This window comes from Thermothelomyces heterothallicus (assembly GCF_042370625.1).
Source record: "Thermothelomyces heterothallicus CBS 202.75 unplaced genomic scaffold P884_scaffold_3, whole genome shotgun sequence".
Taxonomy (NCBI): Eukaryota; Fungi; Ascomycota; class Sordariomycetes; order Sordariales; family Chaetomiaceae; genus Thermothelomyces; species Thermothelomyces heterothallicus.
This window is the reverse complement of record NW_027192564.1, coordinates 283,306-304,867: the sequence shown is the minus strand read 5'-3', so window position 1 is coordinate 304,867 and position 21,562 is coordinate 283,306. Positions and strand designations below refer to the sequence as shown.

At 55.4% G+C, this 21,562-nt stretch overlaps 5 protein-coding genes across 5 annotated transcripts; 4 read left to right on the top strand and 1 right to left on the bottom strand.

Moving 5' to 3' along the window:
- Window positions 1–550: 550 nt before the first annotated feature.
- Window positions 551–3,349, top strand: P884DRAFT_296926 (WD40-repeat-containing domain protein; the record flags this gene model as incomplete). Its single annotated transcript, XM_069444455.1, has 2 exons — window positions 551–1,577; window positions 1,644–3,349. 2 exons carry the CDS (start codon window positions 551–553, stop codon window positions 3,347–3,349), a joined length of 2,733 nt encoding a protein of 910 aa, XP_069300414.1.
- Window positions 3,350–3,666: 317 nt separating this feature from the next.
- P884DRAFT_255245 (uncharacterized protein) lies at window positions 3,667–4,309 on the top strand. The gene has a single exon (XM_069440973.1). It carries the CDS (start codon window positions 3,853–3,855, stop codon window positions 4,072–4,074), a length of 222 nt encoding a protein of 73 aa, XP_069300413.1. The 5' UTR covers window positions 3,667–3,852; the 3' UTR covers window positions 4,075–4,309.
- A 4,848-nt stretch (window positions 4,310–9,157) lies between these two features.
- P884DRAFT_192426 (uncharacterized protein) lies at window positions 9,158–10,657 on the top strand (the record flags this gene model as incomplete). Its single annotated transcript, XM_069437676.1, has 2 exons — window positions 9,158–9,681; window positions 9,793–10,657. The coding sequence occupies 2 exons, from the start codon at window positions 9,158–9,160 to the stop codon at window positions 10,655–10,657; spliced, it is 1,389 nt and encodes a 462-aa protein (XP_069300412.1).
- A 103-nt stretch (window positions 10,658–10,760) lies between these two features.
- Window positions 10,761–11,263, top strand: P884DRAFT_75693 (uncharacterized protein). Its single transcript, XM_069446070.1, has one exon. It carries the CDS (start codon window positions 10,863–10,865, stop codon window positions 11,178–11,180), a length of 318 nt encoding a protein of 105 aa, XP_069300411.1. The 5' UTR covers window positions 10,761–10,862; the 3' UTR covers window positions 11,181–11,263.
- P884DRAFT_315557 (Scytalone dehydratase) lies at window positions 11,106–12,229 on the bottom strand. Its single transcript, XM_069445267.1, has 3 exons — window positions 11,957–12,229; window positions 11,799–11,896; window positions 11,106–11,729 (listed from the first exon to the last, which is right to left on the bottom strand). The coding sequence occupies exons 1-3, from the start codon at window positions 11,991–11,993 to the stop codon at window positions 11,346–11,348; spliced, it is 519 nt and encodes a 172-aa protein (XP_069300410.1). The 5' UTR covers window positions 11,994–12,229; the 3' UTR covers window positions 11,106–11,345.
- Window positions 12,230–21,562: the final 9,333 nt, after the last annotated feature.

Here is a 21,562-nt window from a genome sequence, read left to right as displayed (position 1 = left end):
AATGCTAGCAAAAGTCAAAAGGGGAACTGTGAAAGCGCACGCTCGGGTAACCCTCGGGTCGCACAAATTTGTTCACGTCCGGCGGCGTCGAGGGGGGTTGGGTGTGTTTGGCCAACAGTAACGCGTGTTTGGCCTGCGAACCGCTGACCAAATCCCTCGGTGACGGCACCCCTTCCTAAACTTCCCGTCAGAGGTGAGAGAGACCCTGGGTGGGGTGTGTGTGTTTGAGCGCGGGGCATGGTAGTTAGTGGGGTACAGAACTTGAGCATGGCAGCGCAACAGCACAACAGAAAATTAGCCTATAAAGGCTGTCAATGGAACCCAATTTCTGTAGCGCGCGGCAGCGTTTTCGGCGGCCCCAGCTGCTATCGCGCACAAGCCATAGCTTATTTTCCTGACCGACTTCCAGCCCAAAAGTTTTGGAAGCGGCAGAAAAAAGAAAAAAAAAAAAAAATTGGGAAAAAAAAGTCGGCAGAGTCCCAAATAGCCTTCAGGAATTTCGGATCCGACGCCCTCCCCCCGCGACCCCAGGGCTGACAACACCGGAACCATGGATATCCACCGGTGCCGCTTCATCCGTTATCCTGCATCGGCCATCAATGCGGTCGCGTTCACACACTCGTCGCTCCCCCCAGTTTCGGGCCAGAAGAAGCACACGCAAAAACACATCCAGGTCCGCCTCGCGATCGGCCGAGCCAATGGCGACATTGAGATCTGGAACCCGCTCCAGGGGGCCTGGCATCAGGAACTTGTCATCCCCGGCGGCAAGGACCGCAGCGTCGATGGCCTCGTCTGGGTCACGGAGCCCGACGAGGAGATGGCCGACGGCAAGGTGATCCACGGCAAGTCGCGCCTCTTCAGCATCGGTTACACCACCACGATCACCGAGTGGGACCTGGAGCGGGCCAGGGCCAAGAAGCACGCCAGCGGCCAGCACGGCGAGATATGGTGCATCGGCGTCCAGCCTCCCTCGAAAAAGGGCGCCTCCGCGCCGGGCAGTCGGAAACTCGTCGCCGGCACCGTCGACGGCAACTTGGTTCTCTACTCGATCGAGGACGGCGACCTCAAGTTTCAGAGGACGCTCATCAGGAGCCCGACAAAGAAGACCAAGTTCGTCAGTATCGCCTTCCAGTCGCACAATGTCGTCGTTGTCGGTTGCTCCAACAGCACCATCTGCGCGTACGATATCCGAAACGGCACCATGCTGAGGCAGATGACCCTGGGTACCGATATCTCCGGGGGTTCCAAGAACATCATCGTCTGGGCCGTCAAGTGTCTGCCAAACGGAGACATTGTGTCCGGCGACTCGACCGGCCAAGTCTGCATCTGGGATGGCAAGACGTACACCCAAGCGCAGCGGATCCAGAGCCACTCACAGGACGTATTGTGTCTCTCGGTCAGCGCGGATGGCTCCAAGATCGTCTCCGGGGGCATGGATAGGCGGACGGCCATCTACGAACCCATTGCTGGCCAGGCCGGCCGCTGGTCCAAAGTGTTCCACCGACGATATCATCAGCACGATGTCAAGGCGATGGCGTCCTTCGAGAGCAAGGGGATTAGCGTCGTCGTCTCGGGCGGTATGTACACCAACCCTTTCCACTTTTCAACTCTCCTGCAAACCTAACATGCGATCCTCCTCCAAGGCTCGGATGCGAACCCCGTGGTCTTGCCTCTGCGCGGTGCGGGCAAAGAGTATCACCGAACGCTGCCACATCTTCCACAGAACCCTCCTTTACATAGTGCTCCCAAGGCTCGGTTTATTGTCAGCTGGTGGGAAAACGAGATCCGGATCTGGCACCTGCTCAGCCCGGCGCAGGAGCTGCTCGACGACCCGCAAGCCGCTCTCGGATTGCGAAAGAACAGGAAGCTCCTCGCACAGATCCTGGTGAAAGGAGAATCTCACATATCATCAGCGGCAATTAGCGAGGATGGCACGCTCCTTGTCGCCTCGACCGCTACCGACATCAAGGTGTTCCAGCTGCGTCTCGCCAGGGGCGAGCACGCGGAGCAGCCTCAAATCAGAAAAGTGGACATGCCGACGAGCGGCCATGCGGCTACCAAAGTCCAAATCTCACCCGACAGCCGATGGATATCCTGGGTAGAAGAAGGGGGCAAGGTGATGATTGCCAGGGTGCATACCACAGAGTCTTCGGCCGGCGTCACCTACACGATTTCTCATCCCTCCAAGCTGAACCGACTCCGGCGTCAGATTCCCAAGCACCTGCTTCTCGGCGGTCTCGGATCCTACGACCGGAACATTGCGCAGATGGCCTTCTCGCCCGACAGCAAGCTTCTTGCCGTTGCCGACTTGGCAGGGTTCATCGATACCTGGGTCTTACGCGGCCCCGGCGAGGGAGCGAGCGACGCGGGCAGCAGAGATGACGAAGGAGGCGCAGCTAGCGACTCGTCGAGCGATTCCTCCGACGAGGAATACGGCGACGTTGCCGGCGAACGCTGGGCCCGGAACCCCAGTGCCAAGCTCCTTCCCAAGCTGACCGCCGCTCCGGTGGTGCTCTCGTTCTCGAAGACTCGGCGGGAGGACGGGGACTACGACCTGCTGACGATAACAGCGGTGAAGACCCTACTCGTTTTCAACCCCCTCCGCGGGGCCCTCTCCGAGTGGTCGCGCCGGAACACGTATCCGAAACTCCCGGCGCCCTTCAGGGACACGCGGGACCAAGTCAAGGGCGTGGTATGGCAAGGCCACAGGGCCTGGATCTACGGGGTCTCGTATCTCTTCATGCTGGACCTCTCCCGGGACCTTGACCCGGAGAAGGACTCAGCAGGGCAGAAGCAGGGCACCAAGCGGAAGCGAGGCGCGCAGGAGAGCGGCGCCGGCGGCAAGATGGAGAAGCACTCCCTCGCACCCCAGCGGGTCAAGGCGGCCGTGGGGCCCGACGGAGCCAAATGGGAAGACGTGGAGATGGCCGACGCGGACGACCAGAAGAGCGTCGGCGCGAGCAGCGGGGTCGATGACGACGACGATTATGACGACGACGAGGACACCGACGGCGGCGAGCTGCAGCGTCTGAGAGACGACCAGGGAGCTGCAGCACAGGCCAACGGCGACGACGCGGCGGGGGCCGGGAAGGAGGAGGTGACAAAACCAGCAACAGCAGCAGCAGCAGCAGCAGCAGCAGCAGCACCAGCCGCAGCCAAGTGGTGGCATACGTATCAGTTCCGCCCGATACTGGGCATCGTGCCGCTCGAGGGCGGGCCTGGTTTGGCGAATGGGGACGTGTCTGAGGAGGGTCGCCTGCCACCTCTCGAGGTTGCTCTTGTCGAGCGGCCACTGACCAGCGAGGACCTGCCGGAGCGTTACTTTGCAGAGAACGAATGGGAGAGGTGAAAATGGGGATGGGGCATGCTAGCAACGATGGGAGTGTTGAGGTGCGGCAAGCTTATGATGTGTGTGTGTGTGTGTGTGTGTGTGTGTGTGTGTGTGTGGGTAAAACGGCGAAGGGTCAATCAAAGTTAGCTGGGTTGGCGGTACGTCTTCTCGCTCTGTTCTTGTTGTTGGCGAGCGCCGTTAACCCATTGGGGTAGTCCATGTACGGATGGGAATGCCTCCGGCGAGGCTTTGGACCTCGACAAGAGATCATTGAACCAAGGATGACACCGAGCCGTTGGTGATGAGCGAGCATCCCCCCACCTACCCCTACCCCCTTTCCAGCTGGCCATCAAGTTTTTGAACAGAGTGAGTTCCTCGCAATCAACTTCGGGACCCGGATACTGAAGAAGCAGTTACCGGTGTGGTGTACCACCAACCTTCGTCGACCTCCATTTGGAAAGGACGCCTGATAGACCCCCCCAATCTCCGGACATACCCCCAGAACCCTGCCTGCTGCTCCTATGCACACACGCATGCATATGCACCCCTTCCCCGCCATCTACCCCGTCTTGTTAGCCTCTGCCTGTCTTGTCCTAGGAGTCTGCCGTCAGCAACATGACGCGGCCGGTACGCCGGTCCCCGAACTCGCATCCAGTTCGCGGGCTTTTTCTTTATTTTTTTTATTCGTGTCGTTGCCCGATAGTTCTCGGCAGGTGGAAAGGGGGATCTTAGGAAGAAAGTAGGAAATAGAGATACACAATGGAGGTGTGAGACAGGAAACAGGGGTTCCGTGGAGGTCGGGATTCGGCGAGATCGGAGACTACGGATTACATGTGTGCCTTCTACCTGGCCTGCCTGCTCTCTCTTTTTTAATGCCGCTGGGGAGGGCCATCTTTCCCCCCTTGTTGTTGTTGTTCTTCTTTTGGCTTCTGGCTAAGCTGTGTCCACTTCGGAGGTGGAGCGTCTGTATACGCGTGTGTGTATGTACGTATATATGTATATTATGTGCATATGTACATGTGTATGTTATGTGTGTAGAGGTGTATGTGTACGTATATAGGGATGGATGTATGTGCGTGTTTGCGTATGGATGTAAGTCTCGGATGACCCGCCAGGTCGTCGAGGAGGCTCAAGTCGAGTTGACGCTCCTTTGGTCGATGGGATCGATGGATCCATAGACACCATGTCGCCCCATCTTGTCCTCCTCCCCTCCTTCCCCTCCTTCCCCTCGTTCGCCCGCGGGCGAATCTTCCCCTCTTGCACGGCATGTACGTACGTGACCCCGTGGTAGAGGGCTCGGCAGGCCATGATGGAGGGAGGGGGGAAGAGAGGGGGAAAGAGAGGAGATGCCCGAACCGTTCATTCCCCGTTTTGACGGTCCGCTACGCCGCTCACTATTTATTCCTGGAGATACACGCGGACATGCAGGTCAACCTAAGAAAAGGGGCTTGGGTTACGCGTGTCTTTTGCTGGGTAACTAACTACTGGACTGCCCGGGCTGGCCGGCGGTCCGCTTGGAGACCGTGAGTAATGAGTGCGAAGTAGGTGCAAGGCTCGATCGCCGTGCTCCGTAGATCGTGGGCAGGCGGACAGATGATCGGGCCACAGAAGCAAAGCGAAAGGATTTTCTTCCCTAGCTCGGTATCCGGGTGGAGCGGAGCGGCGAGACGCGCGTCCAAGGCCTCGCCAAGTTCCTATCTTTTCTCTTCTTCTACCCTTCTTTGCCTCTCCTCTCCTGGCATGTCTTGCTTGTGGGGAAGGGGGAGAGAGGGCAGGGGACGTTGCGGTCAAACCTGGAGAGGCAAGGCTGGTAGTGGATGATGGCCCGTCGGACTAACTAGACTCAGGCCCGGTTGAACTTTGCTTGCTGTTTTTGGAAGATGCGAATGCGGCGATGGGGGCCTTGCCCAGTTCTGGAGGAGTTGAACCTAGACGTGTGGTCTCGGCGGAAAATGGGGCGGGCTCCATCCTACTTGTATGTACCCGCGGTGTTCACCTTGTTTGTGCCCCTATCTGGTGGAGCGAAGAACTGGCGAACTTCTAACCAGCGCGCTGGAGAAGAGAAGGCCAGAGACGGCCAACTAATATACCAATGATCCATGTGTAAACCGTACAAGATATGATGTGTCCGACCAGGGGCCGGGCATATCGGTTCCACCCAGAGTTGGAACGTGAAGATACAAAGCTACCCACCGGGACGGACATGGAGGCAGAAGTGAGGCCCGAGGCAGGAAAGCAGGACTATACCTGATACAACGTATTGGGACCCGTGGCCTGGATCTGCATGCTCATCACATGCGGAACTGTGAAACCTCGGGGATACACACAGCACGTCGTTGACAGCACGTCGTTGACTGCGAGTGGCCCACATCGGCTGGCCGGATTCTGGCCGGATCCAAGTGAGTGAACCGCTGTTAGGCAGTTCCAAGGCGCGATCGCATGGCTCTCGCCGTCGTTGGGATACGCTCGTCCGAGTGCCCAGCTGTTCGGCTTTGAGAGGCCTAGCTGATGAATGCGGGGACTAGTATGTATGTATACACCCGGCTTGGAAGGTCGACGTGGAGGACGGCGATCCTCTTAGCTGCCTCCGCTTATTGCAGAAAGAGTCAGAGAACCAACATTCGTTTTGTGTGACCGTGGTAAGCTCCATTAGGAAGTTCGCGTGGGGAATGGGCGGAGGGTATCCGGGAAAGCTTAAGAAGATCGAAGCTCGTCGTCAGAAGACAGACGAGAAGGATTGCCAGGAGGCGACGGACAACAAGGGTCGGATGCCGCGTCATCCCCAACGCCACTCCCACCAGCCGCACAGTGTTTTTGTTGGTACAGTTCTTGTATAACACTGTATGCCGTTCGGATTCGGCTGCTTCGTCCTTCCGTTGGTAGCGTGGCAATGCGCGAACTTCGTTCCTCTTTTGAGCACCCATTCAATCGGGCCCCCGTCCTTGTTCTTGTAACATTGCGTAACGTAAGGAATAATGCGTACCCAGTCTCAAGACCTGCTCACCTCCAGGTCGACCGTCTGCTGTCGTAATAAGGCGCTGATGATGAAGGAAGATCTCCGCCTGAATAAGACACTGGCATTCCAATATTGACAAATCTCGGTCTCTGGGGCGGCCGAGAAAGCGTTGATGAGGCAGCGGGTGGCAAGAAACAGCCCAGTCGTCAGCCTTTACGTACCTAGCTATTGCTCGGCCCAACCCGACTCGGTAAGCCCGTCCAGGGCGTGAAAGTGTTGGGCCCTGACAAACCATCCATCCTCGAGACCCGGAATCCCGGGCTTCAGAAAGTGAGGTCATCGACTGGCGGTCAGGAGCCCGGTCGGCCTAGTGCATCCGTACCGTTTATTAGTGCGCGGAATGTTGGCGACTCCGAAGTTGCGCGGCAAGTTTGGGTAGTAGGTAAAACTTGTAGCTATTCCATACGCCCTTCGTACCGTATGCTGGCAAATATAGAGGGCGATGGCGAAGCGAGACTGCATTGTCCGTCGACGGGCTGCAGTCCTTTATGAAATTCTCTCCCCTTCTTGTTTTGCCTATTTCGAAGTTGTGCCAAATCGGCCCTGGCCTTACACCAGAGCCCCCGCCCGCTGTAGCGCAACCGGGTGACGACGCAACGATGGGCGGCGGGTGCAATCTGATTGGGAAACCGTCGGTGTGGCGTTCTTTCAATATTAAGCCGACCGATAACGTCTCTTCGTCGACATTCGCCTAAAACGATCAGCGATCTAGCGTAGAGGGTCGCGTCGTGAAATGGAATTGCAAGGCAAGAAGAGTGAGGCAGGCTAACAGTCAGGCAGGCAGGCAGGCAACCCCGTGGGCTGAAATCGCTGAATCACTCCACAAGGCCCAACCTGAGGCCGGCGAATGACAAAGCCATACGGAGTAATAAGTCTCACAACCACCCGTACGGGGTTTCCAGCCTCAGCCACAGCAGGGAAGGAATTACTGATACCAAAGACAGGATTGGCTGCTTCACAGTCAGGTAGGTACAGTACAGTACTCTGAATGTATGTACGAACGAAGTACGGAGTACATACAAACACTCATTCCTCCATTGCAGCGTAGGGTGCTGGCAACAGTTCCCGTCGTCATGATAATAATAAAGCACGGAAATACTTCTTATTGCAAGTGATGAATCAACTTGCTGCGCTGAATATGTACTTGGCGGATATCACTAGAACCACCCTCTCTGACTGCGAGGTACATACCCAACTGCAAGTACCTTCGGGTGTCGGGTCTGAACTCTCTTTTACACTAGCGTGCAGCATGCTACAATACGCAGGACGCAGCATGCTGCCAGCAGCCCGGTCCCTTCTTGCCGGTCCGCTCACCGTGGCTGCCATGCGATGCACGATGCGCGGCGATGACCCAAGATCGGACCTGCCTTCATCCAACGTTAAAGAAATATGAGCGGCCGAAAAACCCTTCGCAATGCGACTCGACACAGCACCAGTCAAGATCTGTCGGCGGTCCCCTAGAGTTTGCGGCCTGTGGAGAATCGCTCGAGGCCGCTGAGGCGGAGACTGGAAGGGGTGTGGAGATCCGTTCGGGGCGGAGGAGACCGAGACCGGTTAGACCGGTTCTGATTGGCCGTCGCCGTGAACTGGACGCGCGTTCTCTCTTGTCCTCCCCTCCACTCTCTGACGGGCTCCGGGTCTGTATTGCGAGCAGAGATCCGAAGATTCGTCTACTCGTTGCCTGCACCCCTCCCTCAGCTTACGTCTGCTCTGGCGAATGACCCGCTATAGTGGGCAAAATCCGGATCCTCAAAATCTGATGAATGAATGAATGAATGAATGTATGAATGAATGGATTTCAAAAAACGTCGGATTGGCTCGTTGGCAACCAGCAGTTGTCAGGAGCGAGACCCGGGCTAAAAAAGGCAGATTGAAGCTCTGCTTGGGACTATCGGCATCGTCCTGCTCTTTACCAGGTACTGACCAGGTTACATTCCTAATAGCCTCACCTTGCGCGACCTACGCTAGTTAGTGTATGTATGTCCCGTACCTACTGTACTGCCACGCAAGCCTCGATCGCCCCAGCCAGTGCGTGGTTAGATACGCCGGGAACGGGCGCACGCCATTAGTGTGTATGTAATCCGTACATACAGTACATACACCACGCCTGCGCCGGCTCCCTGAAACCCTTGCGCAGCAACCCGCCCTCCACCTGCCCGCAGCTTTATTCTTCGGCCCCCTTGTCTTTACGCCGTTCCCGGCCCACCTCTGCCTGTCTCTCTCAATCCCTTTACCAACCCGTCACCACCCACCCGCCCTGTCAAGGCTCTGCGAGGACTGATCCCCCTCCAAGCCGTCGACATACCGGACTGCGCTCGCTCTTTGACAGCAGGAGGACGCTTGCTTGTCAAACAGCAGGGCTTTTTTTCTTCCTTTTTCTTTTTTCTCGTGGGCGGCCGTCGAGGTTTGACGGGAACAAGCAGAACGGTCACAAGAGGCGCTCACACCCCGGTTCGTCATTCGCAACATTGCGTGGCCCGCACTCCAGGCGCCGCCACCTGACGACGACAACGACGACGACGACGACGAAGACGACGACGACGACGACGACGACAGCGCTGCCTACCACAAAGAGTCAAGGGAAGGAACAAAGTTAACTAGTTGCACGACCAAGTTTACGACGACAACGACAACGACGGCGACGACGACGACGATTTTCTTTTCCCACAGAACTGATCGTCCTCTTCTCCGATCCGTGAACGCATTGCCGACCCGTCTTCCCCTCCAAATCAATCGATCAAATAATAGCGCCCGCGTTTCAACAACTGCCGCTCAACGCAACGGCCGGTCGGTCATCGCACAAATAAGGCATGGATGCTAACGGGAGGGACGCCCAACGGGGCGGGAACGAGTACGGCGAGGAATGGGCACACGGCCTGAGGGTGCAGTTCGAGCAGCTGCTGAGGACCAAGCGGTTAAACGAACTACAGGCAAGATCACGGCAGGGCTCGCCCGCGCCCGGTCACAGCGCTTCGACCAACAACCACCGAGATGGCCACGCCTCCGGTCGCAACAGGCAAGGCAATTCCGGCGACGCTTCCACGCCCCCCTCTTATTCGGTCGTCCGAAATCTTCCCAAGGTCCCGATCCCCCCCTCGCCCGACGACCTCGAGTCGACGCGGTTCAGGAACCTCCTCATCTCGTTGTCCGCGACGCCCATGAAGTATGAGAACCCGGGCCTGCTAGACGAAGCCCTACAAGCCGTCCCGCTCGATAGGATATACAGCGAGGCCGAGGAAGAGTGCCAAGTGCTCCAGGCCCAGGCCGAGAGCATGGGAGATGGGCGCAAGCCGGAATGGGGCTACCAGGACTGCATTGTCCGCGCCCTCCTCAGGTACGTACGCCGCATGCCTCGGGGGAACTTTGCTCCTCAGATATTCCCCTCTTCTCTTCTCTCTTTGTTGATATGACCCAGCTGACCGACATTCTCGTTTTGTGCGGACAGGTGGTTCAAGAACGACTTCTTCACGTGGGTCAACAACCCGCAGTGTCCGGTCTGCTTCTCCCCGACCATCGCTCAGGGAATGACACAACCGACGCCGGAAGAGAAGGCCTGTGGTGCGTTGCGAGTCGAGCTATACCGTTGCTCCAACAACAGCTGCCGGGCATATGAACGCTTTCCCCGCTACAGCGACGTGTGGCGCCTCATGCAGACGCGGCGCGGGCGATGCGGCGAGTGGGCCAACTGCTTCAGCATGCTCTGCCGCGCAATTGGCTCGCGCGTCCGGTGGGTGTGGAATGCCGAAGATCACGTATGGACCGAGGTCTACTCGGAACACCAGAAGCGGTGGATTCACGTCGACGCCTGCGAGGAGGCGTGGGACAACCCCAGGCTGTACACCGAGGGTTGGGGCAAGAAGATGTCGTACTGCATCGCCTTCTCGTACGAGGGCGCGACCGACGTCACCCGGCGCTACGTGCGCAAGACCGAGTACTACAACGAGCGCACCCGCTGCCCGGAGGAGGTCTTGCTGTACGTCATGAAGGAGATCAAGCACCTGCGCCGGGCCAACTTCGACAAGCAGAAGCGCTTCGAGCTGGAGAAGGAGGACTCGAGGGAGGAGCGGGAACTCCACAGCTACGTCGTCGCCTCCATCACGCAAGCCGTGACCCAACTCGTCCCGAACGCCGTCGACGCCGGGCCGAGCGGCCGAGGGACGTCTTCCAACGAGGACACCAAGGTTCCCGTCTCCGCCGACCTGCCCGCCCGTCAAAGCGGCAATGCCGAGTGGGTGGCTGCCCGCGGCGAGAACGGCAGGCGAAACCAAGGATTCCCACCTCCTCACGGCCAGGGACCGCCGTTCCCCTGATCCCGATTTTCTATAACACCTTTTCTCCGCTTGCCTTCCGGACCCAACGACGGTTTCTCGTTTCATCGCCGTCGTCTAAGCATATCCGTCGAGGAGCCGGCCAACAAACGGTTTCGCTGTGTTGTTTGCAGCAAGATACCCACCGCTTGTTGTCGGCCAACTCGGAATCTTCTTATTTTTTTTTTTTTTCCTCTTCCGTTTTATCATGATGATGCTTCGTCCCGGTCGCAGGCACGGCATCGCTTCCTTGGGTGTATCTACACGGCCACCTGTCTTCGCTGCGATCTTTAATTTTTTTTTTTGTATATGCCGTCATGGTGTTCCCCCTACCGACACGAACATACATACATATCACCAACGGACCAACCAACCAACCCATCGGCTTACCAATCCTACTTTGACCGCCTTAGGTCTAAGTACCACTAAATATCTTCCATTTGTCGTCATCGTCGTCGTCACCACCACTACCATAACTGTCATATACAATCCGTCATCATCATTGCTTGGAGTATGCCGGCGCTGATTGGGATCCATTGGAAAGGGGGAGCGCAACATGTTTTCATTCCGGTTCTCTTCTATCTGTTTTTTTTTGTTCTATTTATCCCGGCAGGGAAGGAAGGAAGGACAAGGAAGCTGGGCGCGGGTAAGGGTGGCGTTCACGATGATTCCCTGACAGCGCCTCCAGAGCCTATTCGTGCTCGCCATAGCTGTCACGGCCGCTGGCAAACACCTTGTCGAAATTGTACTCAAACCATCTGATCTCGGGCTCGAGTCCGGCAAACTTCCACACTCCGTTGACCTTACGGTAGTAATGCGTGTTATGGCTGTGGGCGTGTCCTTTGACCTCGACGTTCTGGAGGCTCGCGTCTGTGTAAACCTGATGTGGCACTCGCAGTTGATGGTGGCCGATGATTTCGGTGTCCGAAACCCTTTCCCACTTGCTCGCGCCGCCAATGAAATGCTGGGTCCGCAGAAGCGGGTTGCCCAGCACTGACTTGTCAGATACCATGGCGATAAACTCTTCCGCCGGCATCGCTTCCCAGACCTTGCCGAGGAACGAGCGGTAGTCAACCTGTCATGATGGTGTCAAGATTGTCAGTCAGGCTAGCGTTTTCGCCCCTCCGCCGCTGCATCAACGTACTCGGAGTGTGGGAGCGATGCACTTCCTCAATCGGTCCCAGTCCTTGGCGTCATAGCTATCTGCCCATTCGAACGCCGCCTCGGTAACGCCGAGGTACTCTTCTAAGCTTGTCAGCTAATATCTCAGGTATTGGCATGTCTTAGATCCTTAGTACCGACCCTCGAATGTGATTTGCTTCTCCTTCTCGCTAGTCATGGTGTAAAGCTTGCTTGGGTTTTATGTTTGCTCAGGAAAGATAAAAGATCTTGTCGGTTTGAATTGCTGAGATTGTCGAGGTGCTCCTCGCCTCGTCCGGCGCGGTTTATGTCTCGGAAGAGGGAGGGGGAAAGGGACGGTTCTCTTCGGGTTAGGAAGAAGCATGCTTGGGCATGGCCTCGTGAGCGATCCCCACAATAGCAAAGCATATCAGTCAGAGGGAGCTAAAGAGCAGCAAATCAGCTTGCCGTGGACGCGGCTGTCGCAACTTTTCGTTCATCCCGTCTTGAAGTGGTTGCGTGAAGAAGGAAAAGGACAGGTGGTAAAGTGTCGCGGATGCAGATATATGCGTGTTGTTCTGTCCGTGACCGTTGCGTGTTGCTTGCCTTATCTCCGTGGAGAGATCCGAACCTAGGTTATCGTAAACATGTGAACATACAGGAAAACATGTGACCTGATGGAATGGAACAGGGGCATGATAGATGGGCTTGCGTGGCCCGGGCGCCCTGTTATGACGATAACTATCTATCCTCTGATAGTGTCAGTCATGCTGCGGAGTAAGTGAGGATGAACAAATAGGTGTGTGAAGGAGGAGGGGTGGAAGGGGGAAGGTGAAGGAAAAAGGGAGACAGGGCATCTTCCCGTTGCTGGGTACCGACGTGACGAGCTACCTGTGTAGTGCTGTGCTGTCTGGTTCTCCTTTCCCTTCCCATCTCGTTCACCTCCTTTCTGCTCCTCCTCGCATCCTCGCCTGCCCCGATCACTATATCAGCTCATCACTCACACTCATTCACGCCTATCCACACATCTATATCCCTCTCTCCCTCTCCCTCCCTCTCCACGTCCTCAGTTTCCCATTCTCGGGTATGTATCTTGAATATATCCGTCCCTACTATATGTTCCTCCTATAGTCAATGTCTCTTACTCTTCCTCTCTCCCTCGCCCCTCACACTTACCCCTTTATTATAAACCTGCCTTCTCCCCCCCACCCCCCCAAAAAACACTCTCCTATCCTGTGATCCATCGATCCGTCGCTTCCAAGGTTCCTGATGCTCTTTACACTCTGCTATTTCATCAGGCGGTGACGTTCACGCTCATAGGCTTATACTTTCTGTGGCCTATCGTGACAGAACACTATACAGCTCTTCCCGAGTCTGTACTACGGCAACAAGACCGACATATATATATATATATGTATAGAGTTGCTTTTTTATTCTCGGTACTTTCTTCCTCTTTTTTTCTAAGAGGAAGATGGGTGAGCCTCAGCCTTGTATGGCCCCTCCGCATTCTCTTTGAAGGACTAGCGAGGAGGTTGATGATAATGGCCTCGATTCCCTGACGCGTCTGTTGTCGTCCGGCCGAGCCAAACCGGGCTGCTGTTCTTCTTTCTTTCTTTCCCTCTTTTGTTTTTGTCCCTTTTCATTATTTTATCCCTTCGCACACTATACCATAACGTCGGTGTCTGTGTTCGGTTAGACTGGCGCCGCCGTCTCGCACTGCGGCCTGCTCCGAGTATGGGCTTCCCTATAGCGGGTGAGGCTGGGACGGAAGTAATATCTGCATCCCCCCAATCTTCTAACCGACCAAGTTCGTACGCTTGATGGGGACCTGCTCCGCTAGAGGGCCGCAGAGACCGCCTGCTGGAGGAGATGCCCAGACTTGCTCTTGGTCTCTTGTTTTCCTTTGTCGTTTTCACAACAGGGTCTCTAAGTTAAACCTGCGGTGTCGTGGTGTCTGTGATCGGGATAAAGGGATTTAAAAAAGAAGAGGAAGAAAAGGAAAAGAGGTTCTCTAGCTGGATTTTACGGATATTTCAGGTTTCCACTCTTCTTTCAGTTGCGTGGCCACGAACCCCATACATGGAGACGTGAAAAAGGGCTTCAGGGGTAAACAGAAGTTGTAAACCCAAGATTCAGCTCCTTCCAAGGTCAAAGTGTCCCCTCGTCCGCGAGCTACACCGACTAGAGCAGAATTGTTCTTTTCTTGTTCTCTCTTCCTATTTATTTCTGTAGGGTATAATTGTTTTGTCCCGCCCCGGTTTTTTTTTTTTGGGGGGGGGGGGGGGGGTTTAAGGGAGGACGACCAGGTGCCTCGAGTCACCGCGACAGGTCATAAGAGCAACCGTTGTTGACTTCCGGCTTCTTCACGCAGCGAGTTTTGATGAGGGTCTGAGAGCAACGGGTTCCGTTCTACTAACGGAGAAGGGACCACATCACCTCTTCTTCTTCTTCTTTTTTTTTTTTTTTTTTTTTTTTTTTTTTTTTTTTTTTTTTTTTTTTGGCTCGGAGCGGTCCCGACAGCAACTAGGAGGTTTAATTCCCGCCAAGTTAGCCATCTTTTAGTGCGCCACGAATGTTGTGTTTCGAGTAATGGCTGATAATTGTTTACGGGATATACATACGTACGGAGCACTGTATTTAGGCACATACCTTGGCGTACATATATACCAGACTCCAGGACACGCAGCATAGGAACTTTGCCGGGCGAACTGCTTACCCTCCCCGGGCCTGGGGCTGGGTTGGTGGTCAGAGGGGAGTCTCGATGTAGTTTAGTTATCGAGATGTTCTGCTGATGACACCCAGCGACACCCCGAGACATACTTGACATTGCCTCCCCCGTCTGATCGTCGTCCGTTTCCCGGACAGTAATAACCGAGCAGGGTACTAAGGACGGAGAATGGAGCAGGTCTGTCGTGGAAAGCCTCTGCCATAATTTTTCTGTAGTGGATGTAGTTAGCGATTACCTTCCTACAGTGTACTATTAGTACGGATTACATTACTACATGATAACTAGCGTAGCAAAGCCTCGTGTTTTTTACCCCTTTTGCATCCCCCTTGGCCTGACCAGTCGTTCGTTTTCGGTCTGGCAATCCTCAAAACCAAGCGGCAAGGGAGACGAAACACTTGGGCTTTGAAGAGGCCAACTGCAGATCACGCAATCGTATCGAGATTGCCATGTAGCCACCCTTCAGCTGGGAAATTCCGGGCGAGTGCTATGTAAGGTACGAATGTATGTACCGTATGTACTTGTATGACTTGTGTGTATGCATTGTACCGTACTCGTAAGGCAACCTTTAATTAACTAGCGAAGAGGACAAAGCGCAGCGAGGAAAGGGAGAGAAAACCAAAAAAAAAAAAAAGTCTGCTTCGTCTGTTGTTTGACACAACTGTCGAGCCATCAATAAAACACGGCAAACGTCGGTTTCATTTGATCGTCTCACCTCCCGATTCTGAAAGTTCGTTACTTGGTAATCACCGGGCCCCTTGGCCACGGGGGCCCGCTGGCAGCCGAGATTAGTTATGGGCGTAACTACAGTGTAGGGAGAGACAACAACAACCCCCCCCCCCCTCCCGGGTTTCCCGTAAATAATCCGTACATATAATAATGTTACTAGGCTCACCGGGATGGATCAAAGAGAATCGCGGGCGGAGCCAGACCCAGAAGTGCAATTTGCAAAGTCGCAGTGGCTTCCAAGGTTAGTTATGATTAACTACTACACAGCATAACTAACTGATCCAGACCGTTGCTCCTTGCTGCTGCAGGGGGAGCGGCCACCGCACCCGAACGCCCGGGGAAAACGGTAGCCGGAGAGCGGCGGCCGCACGAACAAGGGGCAGCCAAACAATGATTTGCTCCGTTCTCTCCCAAGTCAACGCAACAAGGAGGCAAAAGCGGGCTTTCGACCAAAAAGCAACGTTGTTGCTGGAAGTGCACTCACTGTAACTAGTGTACGGAGTAGTTAAACTATGCACACTAATCCAGTTAGGCCGCCGAAGACAAATATCCGCCCAGACGCCTCCGGTGGGCTTTTTCTAGCTTGTTGTTTGCTTCTTCCTTCTCCCTGGCAACCCGCCCCCAACCGCAAGAGATGCGTGCTTTCTCTCTCTGCTCGGAAACCATGCCCGCTGCAGGGTGGCTTGCTAATCCCCGGCGAACAGAGAAGGATTGCGATGCACAGGACCCTGCGGTTATTGGCGCTCCCAGAAATAGTGTTGCGAATGTTGCGGCAAACCTTGGCCCCCCCCAAAAGACTTGATAGGACGAGACAGACCCCACAGGCCCCCAAGGCCGTGCCTTGCTGATGCATCAGCAGCGCGATCCTGCCGAAAGCTGCGAGTCACGCGTACTCTGGTAAAGTGCGCGCATGCTTACTTTACAAGACGGAGCTGAGGCTGCGATTGGCTGAGCACACAGAGGGCCTGACGCGAACCTCTGAAAAGAACAGGGTCGCTTGTTTGGAAGACGCAACTAAAATCTCTCGTTCCCGACAGACCGGGTTGGGCGGCTGCAGAGTTGAGAAGACTAAACTTTCTCGGATAATAACGCGGCCGATCGAAACTACAGCGCGTGCGGCACATGTCGGATCATGATCGTTTCGAATGCGGCGGAGGGTCAATAGTGTATACCCGCCCGGCCGGACGAGGTACCCAACCCCGATTCCGGCGGCTCGTTACCTTCCTACTTGGTAACTATTGCACTGGGGAACAGAGCGAGTGATCGATCCTTCGAGACGCAAACGACGCCCGCGGACCATGGTCCGATTCGGTGCTAGTGTAGCGATCGCTGGGCAGGATTGTCGTGCATGTGTAGGTGATGGTCAGTGGCCGAGACTTGGCTGTGATGAGGTCATCGAGTTGTCAGTTGGATCTTTGATGCGCAGTACTCGGGATTTGGCGACTCGGCGACGCCTTGACAAGCCATGTCCGCCGCGTTTTTGGCTCCCGCTCGCAAAATCGGCCTCGGTTCGGTCCAAACCTGCTCACACGCCCGAGGCGCTAGAGGTGGCGAAGAGGGCTTCCGTTTCATGCGCCCATGAAAAGCGAAGAGCTAGAAGCCGGCTCTGCCTTGCAATCGCGTGATCCCGCTTCCCAAACACACACCCGCACCGCGTTTTTCGCGTTGCCTTCTGGCTAAATCGTTGATTCAATTGGCCAATTGGTCCCCCTCATGTTCAGGGATATGAATGAATGGGTATTGTCTGAGCGCCCGAGTGCTTTGCTTCGGATCAACGCATTCCAAGTTCAACTGATGCTGAAGATTACCCTCGGAATAATTCGCACGCCCTTCGCGGACGAGGCATCTGGTTGTCGAGGAAGCTGGAGATTGGCCTTGGCTGGGCCCCCCATCTCACCTGCTCCCACATTTCACATCTACACTCTCCCTCTGGACATGGTGTCGTGAGCCGATCGGACATCCAGTCTTGGCTTTTCCGCCTCGGCGCCGGCGCCTGCGGAGGGTGCGGAGGATGCGGCGGGGGTACGGAGTAGAGGAGCCGGGGAGCGTCGCCGGGTAGCGCCGAGACGGGGTAATTTACAGTATGTACTGTAATCCGTACATGCCTTGTACATGCACAGGTGCGAGGCCTCTTGGGGGGGGTTGCAATTCGACGAGAGCACTCGATGAAACCGACGGTCAAAATGAACAGAGAAAGGGTTGTTTCTTTGTGACAGTGCACGTGCGGTGCTGCTGGCGGCTGCCTGCGCGGTCGGTCCCCTGGTGCCGTTCCTGCCATTCATTTCGGTGAAACGCCGGCGAGCGCCAGACTTGGTTTTGCTTGGACGGAATACTTGAACGGAATACTTGAACGGAGTATGTAACATACATACATACATACATACACTGCATCGACAAAAGTCTTGAGCAGTGTTCGGGAGAAGCAGTTGAGGCCAGTCTCTTGCAGTTGCAAAATGATGTCCCGAAACACACATGGAACAGTCTTGGACCGGATTCCGGACGAAACCCCTTTCTTCGTGTGGTGCATCATCCACCAGGGGTCCTGATCTGTTTCTAAAAGCGCTGACGGCCCTGCCCATATCCCAAATGTTTTTGTTTCTGAAGCCGTGTAAGGATTACGGAGTATTCAGGAGCTGCACTGGGTTGATGACGGCCCCTACGTCCCTGCAGATTGCTTGCCAATCCGGAAAGCCGTCAGAGCTAGGCTTACCAGAAGTTTTGAGCCAAGAAAACAAGCTGCCACGCGGGCGAAACGGGTCTTCGAAAAACCTGGAAGAAAGAGGTCGCTTGTGTCAAAGTATTCTCGAGATTTGAAGCGATGGTCTCATGTCAATTGAACCCCGGGAACTCTGACGCGGCCCACCCCGGCGATAGTCGTAAGATTGCGGTGAAGGTATGCATGTACTCCGTATGTGCCTTTGCCTGAGCAATTGAGCCTTGATATGTGTATTGCGCAGCAGATTCAACCGTTCTTCTACTCCGTACGCCGGCTGGTATCGTCCCGGGCCGCGGTAATTGGTCCCAAAGAAAGGGGGGACCCTTAAAGATAAAGAAACGGACAGTAAAACGGGCCCCAACCTCATCTGTTTCCCGCCGTAGTTTTATTTCTTTGGAACCGTGTTTTTCGTTATTCTCTCTCGCCGAGTCGAATATGTCTGAAATGACGGGACTCTGATGGAATTTGGTGCACTCTGGCCTGGTAGTTCATCCCAGGGACCTTGGAACTTGAGATGAGAAACTAAGCCGGATTAGGCAAAGCGTGCTGGATTATCCCGAAAGCGGGAAAGTAGCCAGGGTCTGGCGCCTTCCTTGGCGCCGCGGCGAACTCGTCTCGTTGGTGTTCCGTTGCGGGGTGGTGCCAAGCAAGCTCGGTTTCTCAAGCTCGCCTCAGCCCCATGTGGCACGCCCTAGCTCAGCCTTATCACTGCTCTGCAGCTGGAGGCCGGGCGCGTCAGGCCAGCAAGCAGGTGTTCTGGAAGCACCTGGCGAATTACGACCCGCCTACTTCGTACAGCGTTTTTGAAACGCCCTGGCCGCCAGGCCACACCTATTCGTTCAAAAGCGCAAAGTTACCTAGGTATGTTACTGTACGGACTACTCCGCACGCTATGGGGACCACCGGCCCCATGTGTTTAGGACCAGGCATCTGAGGCAATTCCCAAATTTTCTCTGTGCATCTACGCGATGGAGAAGCAATGAATTTTTGTTGCAAGCCTTTTCCGAGAATCGCCCTCGGCCTCGGTGCACTTGCGGTGACGGCAGGTGGATTAGTTGGAGAAGATCGAAACCGGGGGTTGCTTTCCAGCTTCCAATCACAGGCGTCCTTTGTCGAAGCAAGGAAAGCTTTGACGATATTCATTCCGGAAGGGGGCTGGCGGGTTCTTTTTAGTGTAGTTAAATCCGTACACAACGCACTCAAATGTCTCGGACCACGCCGCAAGGATGCTGCCGACTTTTCCTCTGCGGTGCGGTTGGGTCCCGTTGTGGAGTGCTCGCGGGAGGGGGGTCCGTGTTTAATGGAGCATTGTGGGCAGTCGCAAACGGCCTCGGCGAACGAGCCAGCAGGGGACTGGCTTCTGAAGCCATTCTCACCGCTTCTACGGGCTCTTGGTCCCCTCGCTGCCGCAACAACGCAAAGGAAAGGTTGCAAGCATACGGAGAACAAAACATAACGACATCTATCACCGCAAAGCACGAGGCCGAGAAACAGGCGGCCCGACTCCGCAGATCTCGGGGCCCGTGGTGGTCATCCCCGGAACTTGAACGGTCGGCTTGGCGGCCCGCTTTCGGAAACGCCGGTACCGTGATTCGCTGGACACCGCCTGGTCGCCGGGGAGAAGGAATATCGTCGCTCCATCTTCGACTGGCGGGCTTCCGATCCGGTGGGATGCCTCCTCCGCTAGTTAACCTTTTTTTTTTCAGGCCGGACCCACAACCTCGCGCTCTCCTCATAGCCGCTTCTTTGTTGGGGCAAAGGTTTGCAAACTTGAAGGCGGATTGAGGCCGCAAGCCGACGAGCAAAAGTTCAGTGCAGAATGATTGGACCCTTGACGCGATTGGTCGCCCGCAGGCAGAGTAAGCAAGTACTGTGTAAGCAGAGATCGCTCAGCTGCTGACTTGCATATATTGCATTGAAGAGACCCTCTTCGCTCGAGGTAACTGGAGCACATATTGGGTGCAGTGCCTGCGTCCAGTCAGCCACAAAACCCTCGGCTAGTCATTCATTGGCTCCAAAAGAACGGTTGCCCTCCTTGCTGCGTTGGGAGCAGCAGTTTCATGTGAATTATCTCGAGGTCGAGCCATTGGCTCCCGATTCATCATCATTCGGGAAGGAGCACCGCCAGCTGAGGGGTAGGCGGCCGCCACACTCGGCCTGTGCTCTAGAAGGCTGCAAGTAAGGAAGTTTTTAGACTCCTCCCCGATGGCTGCGTCTGCTGAGCACGGAGGAGTGTATGTACCTTATCTACGGAGCCTATACAGTACATGCGGTTGGTAAGGATGCACTGAGAACTTGGGATGATCCACTTCTTCTCGCTCTCGGCCCGTTCTGGTTAGCTCTTTTTGCTGCGCCGTACCCAACGTCATTCCCTCTTCTGAACCCAAAGATTACAATGGAGAAAGACCGATTTCAAGGGACTGTATAATGGAAATAGTAATCAAACTCGAACGACTCACTGCAGTTCTCTATAGAGCTTTGATAGACAAGCTTGTCACGACGGAACTACCTGGATAATTGCCGTCCGCATGGAGAACGCGGGCTCCAGCTTGATAAAAAGACTTGACGGTAACACAACGTTCAGACCTGTCAATTAGAGAGACGCTGTGTCCCACGGAAAAGCCAGAGCGGCGACATATCGTCACGGAAGCCAGAGACGGTAGTCGCACAGAAGCCTTGGTGTAGCCCTGAGGGCGCCAGCTCCGGGGTGCATCGGCCACCCAGGCAGTCCGTGCATGTTCCATCCCGTAGAGAAATGGATGGATGAGATTTTAGGCACTGGTGTGGTATGACAGGATAAGATTCCTGCTAGAGCAAGGCTGGAGGTTGACGAGCCTATCTCGAGCCGGAATTGACACTGAGGGGTCGTCTGAGCCATGCCAACACCGAAGCCATTGGCGGTCGGGCATTACAGGGCCAGGCTTGTTGCCCGGTAGAGGGGATGCGAGTTCGCGCGCTCTCGCGTTACAGCGGCCGGCTTGAAGAAAAGTGTGGCTTGAAGAAAAGTGTCGGTGTTGCTTTCGTGAAGGCCATTCGCCGCAATCCCTGAGGGGCTCCGGGTCGCGGCTGCCTGCCGGGGATTGGACAAACCCGTCGTTGACACGCATGAATTAAATTGAGAACCTTAAGGCGTGCAGCAACGCGTCGCGCCGTTCTGATTGGCTGTTGGCCATCAAACCTTCCCGATACACATCGGCAGGGCACCGCAGCCTCAGGGCTGTTCCCTCCAGGTGCTTTCCTTCGTTTTCGAGTCAGTGAAAGCCCTCGCGTCGTCAAACCTAACTCACAAACGGAACAACTAGACTATAGTATCACGGTTTCTCCTGGTCTTTGCCTGTTGCATGTGTTGACCGAGCACACTACTTGCCGAAGAAACACAAAAAGATCGGGGACGAGGTTGCGAACCTTCGAGATGCTGTGGGTCGTCGGTGGCCTTGAGAAAAGCGGGCCGCCTCCCTCCCCCTCTCTCACCCCTTCCCAGTGGTCCCCAAACTGCGGCCCATTAAAACGCGGGACGCGCCAAGCACTGATGATACGCGTAGCAACGCAATCCATGGAAGCGGCGAAATGGGAAACATTAGCCAGTTTTGGACGTAAAAACGATGCATCATTCTCCCTG

Excerpts from the sequence above, each read along its gene's own strand:
- P884DRAFT_255245 (XM_069440973.1), top strand. The coding sequence starts at position 3,853 with ATGCACACACGCATGCATATGCACCCCTTCCCCGCCATCTACCCCGTC.
- P884DRAFT_315557 (XM_069445267.1), bottom strand. The coding sequence starts at position 11,993 with ATGACTAGCGAGAAGGAGAAGCAAATCACATTCGAGG. Across the intron at positions 11,897-11,956 it reads GAAGCAAATCACATTCGAGG|AGTACCTCGGCGTTACCGAG; the intron begins GTCGGTACTAAG and ends CAAGCTTAGAAG. Across the intron at positions 11,730-11,798 it reads GCATCGCTCCCACACTCCGA|GTTGACTACCGCTCGTTCCT; the intron begins GTACGTTGATGC and ends CCATCATGACAG.
- P884DRAFT_75693 (XM_069446070.1), top strand. The coding sequence starts at position 10,863 with ATGATGATGCTTCGTCCCGGTCGCAGGCACGGCATCGCTTCCTTGGGT.